Source organism: Purpureocillium lilacinum, assembly GCF_023168085.1.
Source record: "Purpureocillium lilacinum CBS 284.36 DNA, scaffold_2, whole genome shotgun sequence".
In the NCBI taxonomy this organism is placed as follows: Eukaryota; Fungi; Ascomycota; class Sordariomycetes; order Hypocreales; family Ophiocordycipitaceae; genus Purpureocillium; species Purpureocillium lilacinum.
The window spans coordinates 6,437,028-6,456,440 of record NW_027072112.1 but is presented as its reverse complement, the minus strand read 5'-3'; the positions used below and the strand labels follow the sequence as shown (position 1 = coordinate 6,456,440).

General features: G+C 54.8%; 4 protein-coding genes across 4 annotated transcripts; 1 reads left to right on the top strand and 3 right to left on the bottom strand.

The window, feature by feature from the left end:
* Positions 1-511: 511 nt before the first annotated feature.
* Positions 512-2,312, top strand: PLICBS_003743 (uncharacterized protein; the record flags this gene model as incomplete). Its single annotated transcript, XM_065600286.1, has 7 exons — positions 512-663; positions 723-770; positions 820-1,233; positions 1,310-1,691; positions 1,739-2,171; positions 2,246-2,253; positions 2,310-2,312. 7 exons carry the CDS (start codon positions 512-514, stop codon positions 2,310-2,312), a joined length of 1,440 nt encoding a protein of 479 aa, XP_065456358.1.
* A 2,535-nt stretch (positions 2,313-4,847) lies between these two features.
* Positions 4,848-6,311, bottom strand: PLICBS_003742 (uncharacterized protein; the record flags this gene model as incomplete). The annotated part of the gene is made up of 6 exons (XM_065600285.1): positions 4,848-4,853; positions 5,091-5,114; positions 5,171-5,230; positions 5,281-5,656; positions 5,717-5,821; positions 6,160-6,311. 6 exons carry the CDS (start codon positions 6,309-6,311, stop codon positions 4,848-4,850), a joined length of 723 nt encoding a protein of 240 aa, XP_065456357.1.
* Positions 6,312-11,791: 5,480 nt separating this feature from the next.
* On the bottom strand, positions 11,792-13,931 carry PLICBS_003741 (uncharacterized protein; the record flags this gene model as incomplete). Its single annotated transcript, XM_018323512.2, has 4 exons — positions 11,792-12,860; positions 12,920-13,129; positions 13,247-13,454; positions 13,511-13,931. The coding sequence occupies 4 exons, from the start codon at positions 13,929-13,931 to the stop codon at positions 11,792-11,794; spliced, it is 1,908 nt and encodes a 635-aa protein (XP_018178743.2).
* A 1,142-nt stretch (positions 13,932-15,073) lies between these two features.
* PLICBS_003740 (uncharacterized protein) lies at positions 15,074-16,324 on the bottom strand (the record flags this gene model as incomplete). The annotated part of the gene is made up of 2 exons (XM_018323511.2): positions 15,074-15,926; positions 15,990-16,324. The coding sequence occupies 2 exons, from the start codon at positions 16,322-16,324 to the stop codon at positions 15,074-15,076; spliced, it is 1,188 nt and encodes a 395-aa protein (XP_018178742.1).
* Positions 16,325-19,413: the final 3,089 nt, after the last annotated feature.

Below are 19,413 nucleotides of genomic sequence, written 5' to 3'. Positions count from 1 at the left end.
CGGTGAGTGCAACATCTTGAACCGACCGCGCTGAATGAACAGGCGATACACAGCGCCTGGCCTGCGTATTTCATATATGGATGCCCCAAAGGGCATTGCGCGGGATTGGCGATGGTCAAGCTAGAGCCTAGACCGTGTGAGCTAGCGATGCACTCGCCCGGTGCCCTGAACCATGGCGCACATGCTGGAGAATCCTGGTTGTATTGGCCCAGCTCCGACCGCAGACAGGACATGATTGGGTTCCGGCACTTCGGTAAACTCAGCAACTGCTCCGCTATCGAGACCATCACCAAGGTTATCAGGCAATGGTGGAGACTTGGGTTTCCCATTCCCTGATTTGGACCTGATTGAAGATGGGATCGAGATGGCGAATGACTCTGGACCAGCCTATTAGTATGGCGCCGGGCGCGCAGCCAACGTGGCCATCTTTCTCCCACCGCCCGCAGAAAAGCACCAGAAGACTTTGAACTGCGTACCCGGACGCGGCCCGGCCCGTCACGAAGCAGGCATCATGACGCAACAAGAGGCGACACCCGAAAACATGACGATGATGCAGGGGTTTGAGTGGTATGTCCCGGCAGACCAGAAACACTGGAAGCGCTTAACGGACCAGATGCCGCAACTGAAGGCTTGGGGCATCGACAACATCTGGATCCCCCCCGGGTACGTGCATTCAATGTGGTTCTGTGAGAAACTTGCGCACTGGCTAATGCCCCAGGTAGTTGCAAGGGCTCTAGCAAGGAAGGCAATGGGTACGACATTTACGACCTGTAAGTACCTCCCTGTCCTCGAATCAGCTCGGTTGTTGACGGTGGCTAGGTATGACATTGGCGAGTTTGATCAGAAGGGCGGCGTGGGCACAAAGTGGGGCACCAAGGAGGAGCTTCAAACGCTCTGCAGGGCAGCGAATGACCACGGCGTCGGCATCTACTGGGACGCCGTTCTGAATCATCGCTTCGCCGCTGACCATAGAGAGAAGTGCCAGGCTGTGGAGGTCGACCCCGATGACCGAACCAAGGTTGTCAGTGACCCTTACGAGATTGACGCCTGGGTAGGCTTCGACTTTCCCGGCCGAGGCGACAAATACAGCAAGCAAAAATACCACTGGTACCACTTCAGCGGCGTCGACTATAATGCAGCCAATAAGAAGTCGGCAATCTACAAGATCCTCGGTGAGAAGTCAGACGGGCTGTGGGCGGAAACGCCGGACGTTGACGACGAAAAGGGCAATTAGTGAGTCCTCACCGTGTGCCGTGGCGCATAGCCAGAGCCATGTTGTGGCGCCGCTTGTCTGACAATCCGACTCCAGTGACTATCTCATGGGATCGGATTTGGACTACGACCACCCGGAAGTCGAGGCCGATGTTCTCGCTTGGGGCAAATGGCTTGCTGACACCCTGCCGCTCAGAGGCATTCGGTTTGATGCCATCAAGCATTTCAGCGCTGACTTTCTCGAGAAATTTGTGAAGCAAATGGACGAAAAGTACGGCAAGGGCTGGTTCTTCGTGGGCGAGTTCTGGAAAGACAGTCTTGAAGACATGCACAGCTACCTCGACCGCATGGACAAGAAGTTCTCGCTGTTTGACGCGCCTCTGGTGCACAACTTTAGCGCCATCAGTCAAGCCGACAGCGCCGACATCCGCCAGGTGTTTGACGATACACTGGTGCAATCGAGACCGGTGAACGCTGTCGTGAGTGCTGACCACTGGCGAAGGTGACTGTCTGCTGACACGTCCAGACTCTCGTCATGAACCACGACACGCAGCCATACCAGGCCCTCGAGGCCCCAATTGCCGATTGGTTCAAGCCTATTGCATACTCTCTTATCTTATTGCGCAGCGAGGGCTATCCATGCGTCTGGTACGGCGACGTCTACGGCATCAAAGGCGAGCACGAGTTCCCGCCTTCATGTGGCGGAATGCTCCCGCACCTGATGCTCGCACGGAAACTCTACGCGTACGGCCAGCAGGCTGACTACTTTGACTACGCGACGTGTTTGGGTTGGGTGCGCTACGGTACGCACGACAGGCCGGCGGGAATGGCGGTCATCCTCAGCAATGCCGGCCCTGGAACCAAGAGAATGCACGTCGGGGAGATGCACGCGGGCGAGAAGTGGACTGATGTGCTCGGCTGGGCGGAGGGTGAAGTCGTCATCCAGGACGACGGCTTTGGTGAGTTTACATGTGGGCAATGCAGTGTGAGTGTCTGGGTGCGGTGCGATGCTGCCGGACGTGACAAGTTCAAGGAGAAATTGTGAGTTTGCCTCGATTTCGATGGGAAACTTAATTAAACTAACGCGAACCCTGTAGTGACAGTGAGATTTACTGAAGAAAATTTGGGGTTGAAGATCGTCAACACTCGGCGCAGGAACGATCTTCAAATAGAACGTGGCAGATGACTGGAACTGACGATATGGCGCAACACCGCGCTAGATGTAGCTTTTTAGAAGTTCTTTGAACAGCGCCACATCCAAAGGCGGCTCCTGAGATGCTGCTTATCTCTTATCTTCCGCATCTGTTGTTTGAGTTGACGACGGCGGCAGTAACACCCGATTCACAACGTGAATAACGCCATCCGACGCCAATATATCGTGGACCACCACAGCGGCCTGCCTCTCTGCAACACGCATGGATATAACTCCACCAAATCTGGCAATCTCAACGTGAATCCAGAGGTTGTCTATCATTGTCTGAAGTGGGAACGTTCGCTTCCCTTTAATTGCTATGATCTTCTCGGCCGGTCGCTGCGGCGGTGATGCTTCCGTTGCCTCGGGACTTGGCGATGTTGGAGCAGGCGATAGATCCTTGACAGTTGTCGCCGATCGGTGGCCTATTGGGACGCTACTCTCTCCGGCCTCGTTCTTTCCATGATAGAAAGAATTTGAGTAGAGCGTGTCGCCGAGTACCATGTGGTATCTGAGCAGCGCGTGGTGGTATGGCATTCCGTCCAGTGTTCCGATAAATTCGTTTATTTCCGGCCAAAAGCTTCAAAAGCTTCATCATTTGGCGCAAAAAAGGTACAGCCTACGGAACTCGACGCTTTTACGTCGTCTATAAATGTCGCTTGATTTATACCCTGACGCAGACGAGAGAAATGCTGCTCCGGGAGGGATAGAATCCGATCCACCATACCAGGCGGAAGCGAAAGGACGTGATCGACTATGTGGACTTTTCCGTTACTCAGGCAGATGTCCGATTCGGTCATCAAGGCCTCACCATTGATCTGAATGTTTCCTCAACAGGGCGCAGACGCAATGGCAGTGGCCCGTTGAGTGATGGTGGGCGAAGCAATGTAGGAATGTTGGGCATGTTCAAGATCCCCTCCGATGACATGCTGTGTGCAGATATGCGGTACTTGAGTAGATCAAGTAAATTGTCGACATGGCGATCCAGCCTCGAGAAGGCACAATCTGTTGGTGCCCAGATTGTGCTCATTCGTTGATTGTCTTGAAGCATCCGCTTCAGTGACGCGTCTCGCTCCAGATACCACGTCAATCGAGTCATGCTGGTGTTCTGCTGTAGCCACTGATAGACAGTAAGGGGAGACTGAGTAGAGGCTCGATCTCTTGCTCCGCTGTCGTTCGAATTCCTGAATTCGGTAAGAATTTATCTCCATTTCTGCTCGAGGATGCCAAGGTCTTGATCTGTGGCTGCCGCCTCCAGCGTATCCATGGTGTTCTCAGATATCGAAGCCAGCTGTGTGGGGTGGAATCTTCAATTCACCATGAAGAATCGTCATATGCAGATGAACTGGCTCGAAGAATGCTACGATCAGGAAATATTTGCGACGGGGCTTGGATGCTACCCTAGGATCTTCCCAGTGTCTGCAGGCGGCACGCTCTACAGAAGTGCTCAGAATGACCGGGAAAAAACCCGAGGCTCCAGAGGCAAGTCAGCATAAGAAGGGACAACAAAAAGGTGCGAAAAATATGAGGTCTTACGACCAGGTAGTGGCCCGTTATGTCGCTGTACTCCAGCCAACGTTCAAGTGACGGGACGCTGCGCCTGCACCATGCTACAGGCAAGCGCCCACCAATATATGTTGACTTGGCACGGTCACTGGCAAGCGTCGTCAATTCATCTGGCTGGCGCGATCGTAGCGTGTTCCTGTGACGTAAACATTTGTCAAACCTCATATGTACGCATTGAATAAGCAACCAACATCGGATACAAGTTGGCTGGGCCATCCGGCCTGGTTGGTGCATGCAACAAGCCACCTCGCATTGCAGTCATCATTGATCGCCGACGACTCATGGGTCCTCTCATCGGCCCCTCAGCAACACGCGGGAGGGCTTTCATCATAGACGGTATTAGCACTTTGTTGACATGGAGCTGGATCTAGACTACATGTGGCCGTTGCGGCGACTGTACATGCATTGCTGCCCCCTTTTCCACATCGTGACTGCCCTGAGAATGCTGCCGGGGGGTGTCCGCGTCTTGGGCAGACAAGGCCGAATTGTCCGATACATCATCTTGACGAATGACGTCGTCCGGCTCGAGCCACCCCTTGGTGCCAAAGGGGACTTGTTGCGGAACTGGCCACAAGGCACATAGAAGAATATAAGACCCGGCAGATATTCCGATGCCAATGATGACGGAAAAATAGAAGGATCGCTGCACAGAGACTGAAACCGGGACGCCGAGAGCCCCCGCAAAGCCATAGAGAGACGGCGCGATCCCAAGCACGTACGCCGCTGCTGCACGTACGTTGATACCTTTCCAATAGTAGTATGTGCCCGTTTTTGAGGACGTGAAGAGGTCGTCGACGCTAATGTGGCCTCGGACGAGCAGAAAATAATGCGCAAGCATGGGGCCGATGAAGGAAGAGAGGAAGAAGCTATGATCATTTTAGCGCTGCCGTTGTCGGGCGACTTTGGGACTCAGGCCTACCCATAGTTACTCAAAAACGCGAGAAAGGCAGTCGCCGTAGCGATCAATCGCCACGGGCATATTACTATGCAGAGACATCCGGCCAAGATTGTTCCTCTTCGGTAGTTGATGTATTTGGGGAACAACCCCGCAAGATCGTTGCCAGCACTGGAACATCGCGTCAGCGCGAAAGTGACCTTTGGATGGGGCGGCCACACGTACGGAAGACCATTTGACAACACGACACTAACAAGTGACGAGTATGTGAAAGCAAGTCCAAGGAAGAAGCACGCCGCTCTCACTCTGGGGTTGTAATTGTCCGCCAAAATCTGATCAATGAGAAGAATCGGGTTCCATTGCGGCTGCTTGTTTCAGTGATGTTCACAAGCAACAGACGCAAGGAAGCGCGTACCTTCTTGTAAATGAGTGCTCCAGAGGACGCCACCAGGGCTCCAATTAGGCTGATAACCACGTGGGCAATTGGTCCACCCACCATCTGCATAATAATAGGGTCGCTTGGCTTCTTTGAGTATCTCTGCCAATCCGCTGCGTTCATGATGAAGGTCGTGCTGTTGGAAATGAAGAGCAAGAAGAAGCGTACGACGAGCCATGCCTTCTCACTGCCATGCACTCGACTGGGGGCCGTGAAAACGGGGCCGATGCCGCCGCCGAGGTGCACGATCCAGCCAAGCAAGGCGAAAGCAGAGGCAAAGAAGACCACCACCTTGATGTAAATGGTGCTTTTGAGTTTTGGTACGGGAATAAGGTCAGCACCCAGCATGAGGACCCTAATTCGACCCTGTAAGTTGGCGTCAAAGCCCGCTGCAGGTAACAGGGTCTCAACGTACCAGAAGATGAGGATACCAATAAACTGCCCAGTGGTGGTGCCCTCTTCGGGGCCAAGAACTAGCGGAAGCTTATCCAGCGATGGGAAGATTGCATGAAGTGTCACGCTGCAATCGCATTCAGTTAGTCCTCGGGATTGTGCACAGCACAGGAAATATCGGCGTACTAAACGCAAAGTCCTCCTTGCGCAACTGTGATGCCCATGAATATTATTCCAATTACTACACGATTCACCACTGGCCACCAGGCGCCGTACACGCCCCAGCTGCTGCGAATAAGAGCCGGCAGGGGCATGTGATACACAGCACCGCAACGACCATTCGCCACGATGAGCGCCTCTAAGATTGCGCGACCGGTCAGCATGGCTATGATCGTTTCCCACGCGGAGAGACCCGCGGCAATGCAGGCAGCAGGCGCTTGCCAATTTCCAGGGGATGAGGCAGACGAAAGCCAGAACATGAGCCAGACAAGCCGACCCCACGTTCGGTCCTTCAGTCGTAGCGGACGTAGATCGTCATTGTCGAGGAAACTCGGCGTCGGGCTGTCGTCGGATCGTCTGACCTCGGCCTTTTTGGCCCATCGTGCAAGAGCTCCCATGGTCGCTGGGCAGTGTTGAGCTGAAAGTGCTTAGGCACCTTGGCCACGGGCCAAGCAAGCCCTTGATGGCGGAGGCAGTTCACGCTGTTTGGTAGCGTGAACAAGTCCCGATTGATAGCGTGCTAATACAGTACACGCGCGTGCGAGCGGACGGATTTTGTTAGATTCGGCTTGGGTCTCGCACCCAGTTGGATTGCCGTCGATGCCTGTTATTAGTAACGTAGGCAGCGACAGTACTAACCCCTTATCACACGAGGTGTTGGGAGCACTGCCAACCGTGGGTTGCCGTCGGCGACATGTTTTTGACACCGCCGGAGTCCGACGGCCATAGTGTGCCCTAGCCAGGCAATATTAGCCGAGTCCGCTCTTGCTATCTAACGTGATATGGCTCAGCGACCAACAAGCCCAAGGAAGCGGCAGTCTCCGAGTGCACATTAAATGCCAAAGAGGTCTGCGTCGTGACCTACCTGGTTATGTACGTTTTTTTGGGGCCACCCTCTCAACTCAAGCCTAATATAGACTTGCGGTGTTTAAGCTGTCTGGTGGTTGTCATGGGCAGAGCTCCACGATGGGACCTAAATTACGTCCCAAGTTGCCGACCTTTGGCTGGGTCAGGGACTCTATGGCTTCGAGATGGGCTACAGCAATTTTCGGGATCTTTGCGATCGGCATTTCTTTGCTGAATCAGCGATATGGAAGCCAACTGGTGACAGGGCGACAACTATCTCAAAGTCAACCTAACATTGTGTTCATCATCACCGACGATCAAGATGTTCATCTCAATTCTCTTGACTTCCTTCCCTATGTGAAGCAACACATTACAGATCGCGGAGCTTTATACAAGAGGCACTATTGCACCTCGGCAATATGCTGTCCTGCTCGTGTATCAATGTGGACTGGAAAGATGGCGCATAATACCAACGTCACGGATGTGTTTCCTCCTTACGGTATGCTCTTGTTCCATAGTGCATTCAATGTGAAGCTGACCTATATCCTGAAGGGGGTTACCCAAAGTTTGTGAGCCAAGGACTTAATGAGAAATATCTTCCTGTTTTCTTGCAATCTGCGGGCTATAACACCTATTACACTGGCAAGCTGTTCAATGCTCATTCAGTTTCCAACTACCATGACCCCTTTCCATCTGGCTGGACGGGGTCAGACTTTCTGCTGGACCCAAACACGTACTCTTATCTGAACGCCACATTTCAACGGAACAAGGAGCCGCCCGTCAATTATGAAGGCCAATACAGTACCGATGTTCTTGCCGGGAAAGCACTCGGTTTCATCGATGAAGCTGTGGCCGCTAAGAAGCCGTTTTTCATCGGGATTGCCCCCATAGCACCCCACTCGAACATCAATGCGAATGTGGTCAGCCCGCCGGATGGCAGTAAGCGGAATGACAAAAAGTTCGAGACAACGCCACCAATACCAGCAGAGCGTCATGCGCATTTATTCCCTGATGTAGTCGTTCCGAGGACACACAACTTCAACTCGGATCATCCGTCTGGTGCCAGCTGGGTATTTCGGCAACCAAAGATGACTACTGAGAACGTGGCCTACAATGACGAGTATCACCGAAACAGAATTAGATCTCTTCAAGCAGTTGATGAGATGGTCGATTCAGTTTTTAAAAAATTGGAAAGCCACGGAATCACTGGGGAGACTTATGTCTTCTACACGTCTGATAATGGATTCCACATCGGCCAACACCGCTTGCAGCCGGGAAAGTCTTGTGGGTACGAAGAAGACATCAATGTGCCTCTTATTATACGCGGTCCGGGCATTCCAGCCGGCTCAGTCGCTGATTTCGTCACGGCCCATCATGACCTCTTGCCAACAATACTTGGGATTGCGGGATATCCTGTTCCGGCAGACGTTGATGGAGTGGCAATACCCCTGACGGAGGAAGAACAGACAAGCGCACGTTCCACGCGACATGAGCATGTCACCGTCGAGTATTGGGGTTTCGCCGCATCCGAGGGCAAGTTCTTACTATTTGGAGGGGATGACAGGTTTGCCACGAACAACACCTACAAAGCAGTCCGTGTCATATCTGAGGAGTATAACCTTTACTACTCGGTCTGGTGCAATAATGAGCGCGAGCTTTATGACCTTAAAGTGAGTATTAGACCTGTCCCTACACGTACCAAAACAGGGCAGAAGCTGAGCGAAACTATTGCAGAGCGATCCAGGTCAAATGAACAATTTGCTTCAACCCAACGCCCCAGCTATCAACATACTAGGTCAGTCGATTCAGACCTTGACTTCTAGGCTCGATGCGTTGCTTCTTGTCACCAAAACATGCAAAGGTGCAACATGTAGCCGCCCGTGGGGCGCGCTACACCCGCAAGGGAGGGTACACACGTTAGGAGATGCTTTAGCATCGTCTTTCGATGTCTTTTATGAAAAGGCCCTACCGCGTGTGAGTAACTCGTACTGCGCATCGGGATTTCTGGAAGACGCAGAAGGCCCGACTTTCGAGCGAAATGGGGTGTTGTTTTCGAACGGCTTGCGTTGGGACGACTGGTCATAGAGACGAACAAGGTGTGAAAATGGGACCGAGGGCTGTTTTAGGTCAATGTAGCCTGTTTGTAAACGTTGTTCTTGACTCGGCAGCTTCAGCATTCTTGTGTGGCATGCAGTATTCCATCCATGCAAGGTTGATCCCATGGCGGGAACATACACTAAAGTGGCCCAAAAGCGGTCATGTCTGCCCATGAGTACGCAAGATCCCCAAGCGGTAAACCCAATTGCGACGCCCTAGGGCAGCTACATGAAAGGCATGATTGGCATTGTGGATGTGTCGCCAAAGAGGGTCCCAAACGATGGAAAGCAGTCATTTATGTCCTCCAAGCTTAGAGGATATCCTTGATGAAATCCAGTGGAAGGGTCGACAGCCGTGATCTCGCAATCAGTGTCGGGATGATCTGAAGGTATCTCCCAACTATCACCGGCCGTTTGCAGCTCATTCTTTGCTTGACTCAGAGCAACACTGAGGGCAGAGTTGACACGTCCAGAGGGGTTGTCCAGATTCTTTTGTGTGTCGTAAATCAGTCCGAGTATCTCTCTGGCAGGTGTCCCGCAGACAGTGAGGTACCTCGACAGCATGAGGGCGCAGTAGGCAACGTTCATATACCTGAACGCTGTGAGAGTCATTTTGACTTGCTTCGGGGCTTTATTAGCGTAGTGCAGGACCTTCAGCGCGTGCCCGCATGCGACGCTAATGAGAGGACCCTCGTCTATTGGCGTGTGGTCGGTCGGCATACGGGATTCCTTCAGTAGCTCCAGCGAACGCATGATCACAGCGACGTAAACAAAGTGGTAGCTGAGATCCAACAGCTCATGATGAGATACATCTGAAAGCTGTCAGCCTCTGTAAGAATCGCTTCGGCTGCGCTGGTGACGAACTCAAGAGGCGTCTCCATTCTTGCCGCCACCCCTCGAGGTTTTCGCAACGACCATCGTGGCCGACTCGAATTTTTGCATCTACGGTCCTCTTGAAACGGCGATATAACATTATCTCGGCAATTATAAATTCGTCTTCTATGTTGTCTTGAGAGCTGTTGAGTATGAGGTACGCTTGGTCGATATACGCGGGAGACATGACAGGTGGTCGGCCGCAACCGAGTGAAAAGCTGCAACTGTCAGTGACGCATGAGATTGTAGTCTCCGTGGACAATTTACTGCAGATGATTGAGACATATCGTGGCCCAAAGCCGCAAATGCCTCACATTTCCTGGGCTGACCCTGTTTGCGTTGAGGTTGTCCGTGATGGTGGTGAAGTCAATCACCAGCATAGCTTGTTGGGCCGCATAACCGGAAAGCAACCAACTATCCACGTAGGGCTGGCGGGCCTGGAATCACTTAGGATGTGTTCTCAAGAGTTGGTGGCCATTGACAAGCATACCCTAATGGGCGGCGTCAACGTCGAGATGATCACCATGGCGTAAATGCTCTCTGTCGGGATTGGACTTTGAAGCAAGGTTTGACCAAGAACAGCCATGACATGGCTTTTGAGCAGGTCAAAGGGCTGTGGGGCGTCTCTTCCGGGTGGTATGCGATATGTTGTGGCACTGAAGCAGCAGACTGCGAACAGAAACGGCGACGACTCGCGAATTTGCGTCACCAATGTACCGATATCGACCCCAGGGCAGTGAAGCAAGTCGTGATGGTATTCGCAAAATCTGTGGTCATGACTCTTAGTATCCTGTTCCCTGCCTTTTGTGCACAGTGTTACTGGTTAAATGGCACCAGACTGCCGACTAGAATGACGGGTGCGAACAACTAACTTGGTTGCCAGTTGAAGCGCTTCCGTTTCAGGGACGATCCCAGCTGCCACAACATCCGGGGTGGTATCGGGGAATTCTCGCCGGTATCCAGCATCTCGATCTACAATAACCTGGCGGATGATCGAGATCGGTGCTGTTGTAGTACTGCTATCTGGCGGGTCCTGTGGAAGCTTGTCTTCATCTTCATGACTGGCATTACTATGCAGCGCTGCAGTGTACGCTGGGGTATGTTGACCGGAGTCTTGTAGGCAGTTTGCCCCAGAAGCGACACATGAGGATTTAAGCTCGTTCCTAAGCGCGTCGATAGAATCCCTGATGTGCTCAAGTGTTACAGAGCCAGTTGGTGCAGCAAGGGGTTTATCCCTATTGGGATTTAGTACCAAGAACCACACAAAACACGAGGCATACTTGCGTGGTTATTGCAGAAGGGGCGCCGGCGGCAGGCTGGTCGAACATTACACACTCTAGCCTGATCAGATTATTAGTCTTCGATCTCACTCAAGACAGTGTCCTTGGAAGCCTTGACGACATGGATACTATACCTCAAGGTTTGACAGCGTCGGCACACATGCGTGCCAACGTCAAAATCGCAGCGTGTTTTTAGTCTGTGACAGTTGTGACACGCCAACTTCCGACGTCTCTTTCGGCCATCAGTTCTTGAGGTGCTGGCGTCACCCTCGCCCGGATTGCGTTGTTCTCCATGATTGTGAAGTTGAGGTTGGTTTATCATGCCGAAACTACTCATCTCGCTAGCAACGGCTGGTGGAGTCTCAGGCGGGGAACCAGCCGTGCAGTTGCATGTGCGTTGATGTTGGAAGCAGAGTTCCTCCAGACCACAGTCGGCACGTGAGTCTTAATGAGTCAGCGGAACTCATCCCGTATGTTGGCTGGGCTCTCCACGCGGCAGTCAATGGAGCCCATACAATAAGAGCGGGAGGGACCAACACATCTATCATCTATCGATCATGACCCTCATTGCCCATTGGGTGTTCAAGTCTTGAGCGAGGGTGGGTTGAGGCACCTGGATGATTGTGCAGACTCCAGAGGAGGCAGCCCTTACCTGGCTGTCGTCCCAGTGCCGGTGACATGAACATAGTGTTTTTCACCGAAAACGCCCGTCAAGAACAGCTTCTTCGCTGAATAGCTGGCCAAAGATTAAGCAATTATGGTATCTGGAAGGATCAGCTGTAACTAGCAGAGAACTCTGTACACCCTCTTCCACATCGGCCATGCTCTCCGACGCTCTTCTTCCTCCGCTGACAATGCCGGAACTCTGGTAAAGCTTCTGCCTGAGTCAATATCCATGTTTTTATAGCTGACGACCCCTGTCCTGAACCAGATCTTGTGCGCTAGGTAGAAAATGAGCACGACAGGCACCGCCATCATCTTTAGGAAAAAGCCCTTTGCTGTCCCTGCTGGCGTGGCGGCCGCGTCGCTGGTGGTGATCGGCGAGACAGCGATCCAAAACTGGGAGATCAGAACAAGCAGGTTTCCCACTAGGCCGACAAAGGCTCCAATAACACCAGCCTGTGACCTGAAAGGCAACTGGTCTAGCGTATGGCCGGCGAGTGCCCACGCACGTCGGAAGCGAATGTGGCAAAGGCAGATGCTTGCCCAGGTAAAGAGGCCCGACAGTCCGCAGATGGCGAATAGCCAATCGAAGATTTGATCGTGGACTTTGATAGCGGCCATATAAGCCAGGAGACCGAGGGCCAGGGCGAAGATGGTGGCAACCAGTGGCCTTCCCTTCCGGTCAACGTAGGCGAAGATTTTGGGGGCATGCGACTGCTCGGCCAGGGCAGCGAGTGTTCGTGACGAGCCAAAAACGGCTGAATTGCCGACGCTCAGTACGGCGGCAAGGATAACGGCGTTCATAACGCTCGGTAGGATTGTCTGTCCGGCGCTCTCGACGGCGATGACAAAGGGACTGGCTGTTGCGTCGACGGAGCTCCTGCCTCCCAAAAGGCGCGGCTCATTGTACGGGACAAGCAAGCTGACCAGTAAAAGCGAAACGACGTAGAAAATGGCGATGCGCCAAAAGACCTGCTTGATGGCACTGGGAAGTGACTTTTTGGGGTTCGAAGCTTCGGCGGCAGCCAGACCGACGAGCTCGGTGCCGACAAAGGAGAAAGACGATGTAGCGAGCACGCTACAGAAGCCCTTGAAGCCGTGGTTGGTAGGACCAGGGTCAAGCCAGTACTTGCCACCAATGTATCCATCATGGGGGCTGCCACCGATGTTGATGACGACACCGAGAAGACTGACAATCTTCAATCAGAAAGTGCTCCATGGTCAGGCAGCGGGAGCGTTATTGCTTACATGAAGCCGACGATGGCTGTGACTTTGATGGTCGAGAAAAGAAACTCGGCCTCACCGTAGCCCTTGATGCCCATGAGGTTGATACCAGCTATGACGAGAAGAAAAATAGTCACGAAAATGGCAGGGCTGAGGGATTGGTTCCAGTACTGAATAGTCAGGGCACCAGAGATGAGCTCCAGCGGCATTGCAAACAGCCATTGCAGGGCATAGCTGCAGATTCGGAAGTCAGACAAGCTTGGTGACCGAAGGCCACGTGCAGTGCAAATCGCGAGGCCGCAACGTGCTTAAGTATCGTGCGACGGGTCAGGGATCAGGGGGCTCACTCACTTCCAGCCCATGGCAAAGCCCCAGGAGGGGTCCAGGAAACGTGTCGAGAACACGGAGAAGGAGCCCGCAATGGGAAAGGTGACAACCAATTCTCCCAGGCTTTGCATCGTGCAAAATTGAAAGGCTCCGGTCATGATGTACGCCAACAGCATGGACACGGGTCCGCCCTGGAACAGCGCCATGCCGGAGCTCACGAACAGACCGGTCCCTGCGAGCGAGGCTTCAGTAACGAATCGTGATATTGGACCTGAGGGCTGGACGAACCGACGGAGCCGCCAATGGCAATCATCTGTAGATGCCGTGACTTGAGGTCACGGGCGAGCGCTGAGTTGGCCGTCCGCGCATTGGCGGCGCGCAGGTCGTAGAAGCGGTCGCCAACCTGTGCCGGGTCCGGCATGCCATCGTTGATATGGTAGCCATCGTGGCCGCCAATAGGCACACCCTCTACGCGGCGGAAGCTGTCAACCCAGCGGCGGCCGAGCGACGCCGTCGAAGTCGGCTTGCGGGCGGACGAGCGCGTAGGCCGGCCCGTTGTTGAGATGGAGTAGGATGTGGTGGTGGTGGTGAACTGGCCCCGCGACTTATCGGCCGAGAGGTCGCTCATCTCCACGACCTCGAAGTCACGCGTGTACGTGATGCCCGGCTTCATTGCCTTGGGCTTCTCGGGCTCGTTGCTGCCAGCCATATTGGTCGTCGCCGGTGCAACAACAAGGCTTGAGGGCAGAATGTATGCAGTTTCTGCGTGCGATTCAACGCTGAGTGTTTCCGTGCGGTGTGCCCCGAGGCCGTTCGACCGAAGCGAGCCCTCCCAGTGTCGATCCGGAAGTTGCGTCGCATTGATAAAAGGCTGTCACGCCGGTCTTGGACTCGAGAGGAGGGGGGGGAGGCAGGTCACTGCCTGAAGGGGAGTCCTTCTCGGCGCCGGATCGGATCATGTCACATCGAGGCGGCCCGCCACACACATGGAAACCCTGCTTCTTCGCGCCCGGACAGGACGGGACTGGCCTGGCTGTCTGCCATCCATGCCATCGCACCGCGGCCTGGCGTGGCGCACCAGACATCTATCGGAGAACTCGTTGATGATCCCCGTCACAGTGCGACAGTGCCGTCTCATTCTCCCGCACGCGCCAGAAGCGGGATCCATGGCCGGTCGTCAGGGGCAGGGGGGCCAGGGGGTGGTACGGCTCACACAGACACCGCATTGGACTGGCTCGTTTCTAGAACCGCATCCACACCAGCGGCTTGATGGCGCAACGCGCGCGTGGCTTTTTCTGCAATGGCGTCGAGGCGTCTCACAGGCCGTTCCCCCAGCCGTCCCTCTCCTCCCCGTCTGCAGGAGACCATGTGGGACCGCAGGTGGGCAGAGTCTCCGCAAACCTGGGGTTAGCCTGGTTGGGGCTGATAAGACGGGATCCCATTTGGGCAGCTCTCAGCTGCCGCAGCTCTAGGTTGACCAACGGATTCGCGTCAGGGCCGGAATCACCTCGTTGGCAATTTGGTTGGCTACACCGGCCTGCGCCTTCTAACCAGAGTTGATGCTCGCCGTCTGACGGTACCCGGCTGGCTTGGCTGGCTTGGCTCCCAGGGCCTGCAAGGGTCGCTGCCGCGCTGTGGCTGCTCCCTGCTGCTGTTCTCGTGCAGCCATGAGGGAAGTCTGGAATCAGCGCCAGGTCTGGCCGGGTTCGTCTCAGTCATGTCGCGGAGAGGGTGTGATGGTGTCTGAGATGCCAATAGCTTAATGCAACAGAATGAATGCCATTGTGAGTGCGTGTGGCACGAATTAGGTCTGGTATCTCTCGCCTGGCAACTACAGAGGTATCAATCAATCTATCTGCGTGGCCCTGCCGTCACAACCGGGCTGGGAGGCCTGGGCTCTCCCGCCACGGGCCCTCGCGAGAACATGCCGTGGCTCCCCTGCCGGATCAGCGAGTCATGGCTATCTGTTGGGCTGGCACCACCACCCCTGCCCTCGGTGCGTTGGCGAGCCTGGGCGTCACCGTTGACGTCGGCGGTCGTATTTGAGCGCTCCTCATCGATCCAGTCATCGCTGTCGGCCTTCTTGTGCCTCGCCGCCTCCGTCTCATACCAGTCGCTGACCACAGGCTGACCTTTTTGCCGCGACCGCGACGCCGTGCCGCTGCTGTGATAGTCGGGTCGGAATTTGGTCTTCCGCACGCCGCTGTCACGCAGGAACGACCCGAGTGCCACAAGATTGGCAACTGTGGTGGCGGCGAGGAGCTCGATGGAAGCCCACATGGAACGGACGATCTGGTCGCCTTTCTGATCGATGATTGCGGGAAGCCGGTAGGCGGTAATGCCGACAGTAAGAAAGCCGAAACAAAAGAGCATGACGAGTAGGACCTTGCGTTTGGTCGCGATGCGTGTCGAAATGATGATCGGAACGGGGAAAATGACGAGGATGGCGTCGAGGATGGCACTCGAGACGCCCATTGTAAGAAGCTGAGAGAAGCCCTGGCGGCATTTTGGCCCGGGATCCGGCACGACTTGCCAGTAGTTGGCGAACGGCTGGCACTCGGCCAGGTCGCTGACCACGACAGCGACAAAAGTAGTGACGAGAACGACGCGAAGGGCGATGATGAGGCGCTGATAGAGCTTCTTCATGGACGCGCCAGCGAGGCGGCCTAGGAACTCGAGCGTTGTGAACTTGAGAGTCCATAGTCTGGTCCATTGAATCAGCACTAGATCTCTCTTTCCACAATATTTCTCATGATTGCAGACTCACGTTGCTGCGTAAAATACTCGCGACGCCAGCACCACCCGGCTTCCCGTCACCCTCTTGTCGAGTTCCACGGGCGATAGCCCGCTCCCTTCAAGCTGTGCATTGTTGGTGCCGTACAACAGGACGACGTGCACGCATGCAATTCGCAGGTATAGTGGCAGTAGGGCGCCGGCAGCGATCTTGTCCTCGACAAAGAGTTTCTCGACGCGGATGTACCGCCCTGCCAGACGAAGCAGGATCAGACAGGTGCAGAACAGCGTCGTCCACCAGGCCACAAGCAGCGTGGGCTTGGCCTCGCTAAAGTCCCTGAGCGGCGGCGCGGAGGAGTAAAAGGTCATGTTGGCGCACGTCTGGTTCGACTCAGGTGTGCAATGTCATTGTCATCGAATTGTCGTCGTGTGGTTGTGCGTCGCGATCAAAGAGTGCGACAGACGCGATTGCGTGAACCGATGCGACGACTTACTCACATCAACGTGAGGGCTCAGGTTTGCCGGATGAACGGCCAGAGTAACAAAGTATTATTTGTCGGTCCAGACAACACGCCGTGACTCTGCAGGCAAGCAGTCCATTGCAGCGAGCGGCGCACCTACAGCGCAGCCTGCAGGGGCAGGCACATCCCCCAGGCACACAAACTTCTTGGCCTGCCTGAATAGTGAGACGGACTTTGACGCCTCATGTCAGCCCGGCCGCCAGGGGTCGGGCATCTCGCGCTTGACGACCAGGGGTCTGGCCGCCGCGCGTTAACAAATCACGCCACCAAGCGCAGCAGAGGGAGCCCGGCGAGAATGAAAAACTTCCCGATGGTGGCTTGCGGAACGTGGCGCTTGGGGCGATGCGAAGCCGGAAATTGGCACAGACGATTCCTCGCCTTAACGAGGGAAGAAGGTTGTCTATCGATTTGCGGGGAACACCGTCACTGGCGACGGACAGTTGGGGGCTCGCTTGCAAGCTTGTGTGGGTGGATGGGCGCCCCTGAGACAGCCAGCCGATAAGCGAGTGTTGGATTGATTCAGTTCCATGCATAAGCCCAGGGCGTTGATCATTCCCTGTGTTGCGCACGCCTCCATCACGCCCGGACGGATCCGACCTGCCGATGGCTTCGACTATTGAGGGCGCGGCTGGCTGCCGTTCCGTCCAGAACACCGCCGGTGGCGTGGCCAAGGCCAAAGGAGGCTTCTCCCGCCGAAGGAGATTCAGCCACACTCTGTCTGCGTCATGTGCAACGTTGAAACGGTTCGGCCCTACGGGGATGAGTCTATTGTCTCGTGGAGCCCTGCCGGCAGCACATGTATGGTCGAAGAGACAATAGCCTTCGAGAACTATCACGTGCACCGACGCTCGCTTCGGCGTCATCTCGTAGGGACACGGGCGCCATCATGTTAGTTGGCGCCTCGCCGTCACGCCTCTATCGTAACCGATTCATGAAACCCACTCGTGCTGAAGATGGCTCCGTAGTCGGAGGATCCACCACGGCATCGTCGACATCTGAGGGCCAGCCTTCCTGTCCAGTCGAGAAGATTGCCGGCGAATCAATTACGAGTCTTCAGGGTGCATCCCTTCAGACGGCGCAGCCCAGGCCTGCCCACGCCATCGGCGGCTGTTGCGGTTCCTGTCCCGCCGGATCCACCACCGCTCTCGTCCCCAACACAGTAGGAAACGCCAAGTTCAAGGACGGTACGGCATGTGCTGTTCGCTCTCGTCCGTTGGCAACATGAAGGCGACGAATCATCGTACAGTACCGTTCCTTGCCCGCGGACACCGACTAGTGTTGGTCTCGCGAGCCAGAATAATAGTACTAGCAGAGTAACGGAGCTTCCAACAGAAAACACGCGGTCGTCCCCTGTAGATGGGTACGTTTCATGCATGTCAGTCACCCAGCCGCTGCTCGTTGGGTCCATCCCCGCTGCTGTGCCGTCTTCATCGGATCGCAACTTTAAATGAGGGGAACTTTGTCGCACAGCGCGCGCCAGAGTCCCGGCAAATCGGGAGCCCTACAGTGCTAGTTAGTTGTCCCAGTGCCAGGATGTGCTGTGCCGCAGGCTCGATGCGCAAGAAGGAGCGTGGCCTGGCTGCACCCCTGACGAGATGCATGGATGACCGCGCGCTGACTGGTGCTACAAAGTAGACCTTTGCAAAATAAGCCTCGTCTTGGCAAAGTGTACTCAGAGTGAGGCATAACGAATACATAAGATGCAGCCATTGAGCTTGGTGGGATGAATGGCAGGGAGGATCGTGCTTCATCCTTGAACCACGAGGGTGGAACGCCCATCCAGCCGAGTCATCAGACATCAGGACTGGAGCCTCGAAGTTTAAAATAATACCGAACGAGCTGGAACGCAGATGAATCCACATATAATACGCGCTCAGACTGTTGCAAATTGGTAGCAGCTTCATGCGCATCGCACATCTTGTAAGTCCGCGAATTGTTAACTTTTGGCCCGAGCCGTGAGCCAGTTTCTCCCAAATTGATGCCTCGAGGATCAGCATTGCCACACCGATTCATGCCCGCCCGTCGCGGTCACTTTCCCCGGGCCGAGGCATCCGTCGTCTGTTCCGCGTTCCGCTGGCTTGGCGCTCATGCAGTGCGACTTTGTGTTGGTGATACGCCGCATCGAAACAAGCCAATGAGTTCGGGCTTGGGCATGGCTGGGTGTAAGCGCAGAGTCAGAAGCCGTTTTGGCGCTGCCCAGCAGTTCGCCTAATAACGACCACGTCGCAATGTTTGGGCCGCGCACAGTGCTTGAGCATTCCACTGGTATTTTCTGCAATTCACCTCGAGCTCTGTGACAAGGACAATCATTTTCTGCTCAATCTAATTGGCACACTGGACGTTGGAGCCCGGGTGTAATTACCTGGAGCTAAAAGATGAGTGGCACAAGACCCCGCGGCACAGAGCATAAGTGCTGATGCCCACGCCTGAACAACAGCCGCGCCGTGACGATCTTTACTGTCAGCACAACGGAGGAGGTATTCTGCTTGTTTCGAGTTATTGAGCTCGTAATAGCATGGGCAATTGCGAAGCCCTGGCCTTGATTGCAAGCAAACCTGCATCAGTCTGTTGTCATCAACGTTATGGGTGCTGGTTGTCAGGAACACGGTTCATGGAGGGATGACGCGGACATCTCGCATCGTTTGATGCCTTGAGGACCAGCCGCCCAACAGAGGGAGAGTCCCGTAGTAGCAGGCTCACTTCACACATGAAGAAGCCGCACTCGTACGCAGTGAGAGCAGTTGGTAAGAGGCTGGGTAGCCTCGGGTGGGTAGGAGAGCCATCCACGTTGTGAGTCTTGCATTCTAAACTACACGTGCAAAATTGGTTCGTGCATCATCATGTGGCTTCAGCTGCCCGCAGCCGGCTCGCTATTACACATTAAAGATCCCTTTCCATACTCTATGAGAAATGCTGCAAGTACCACCTTGTTATTTC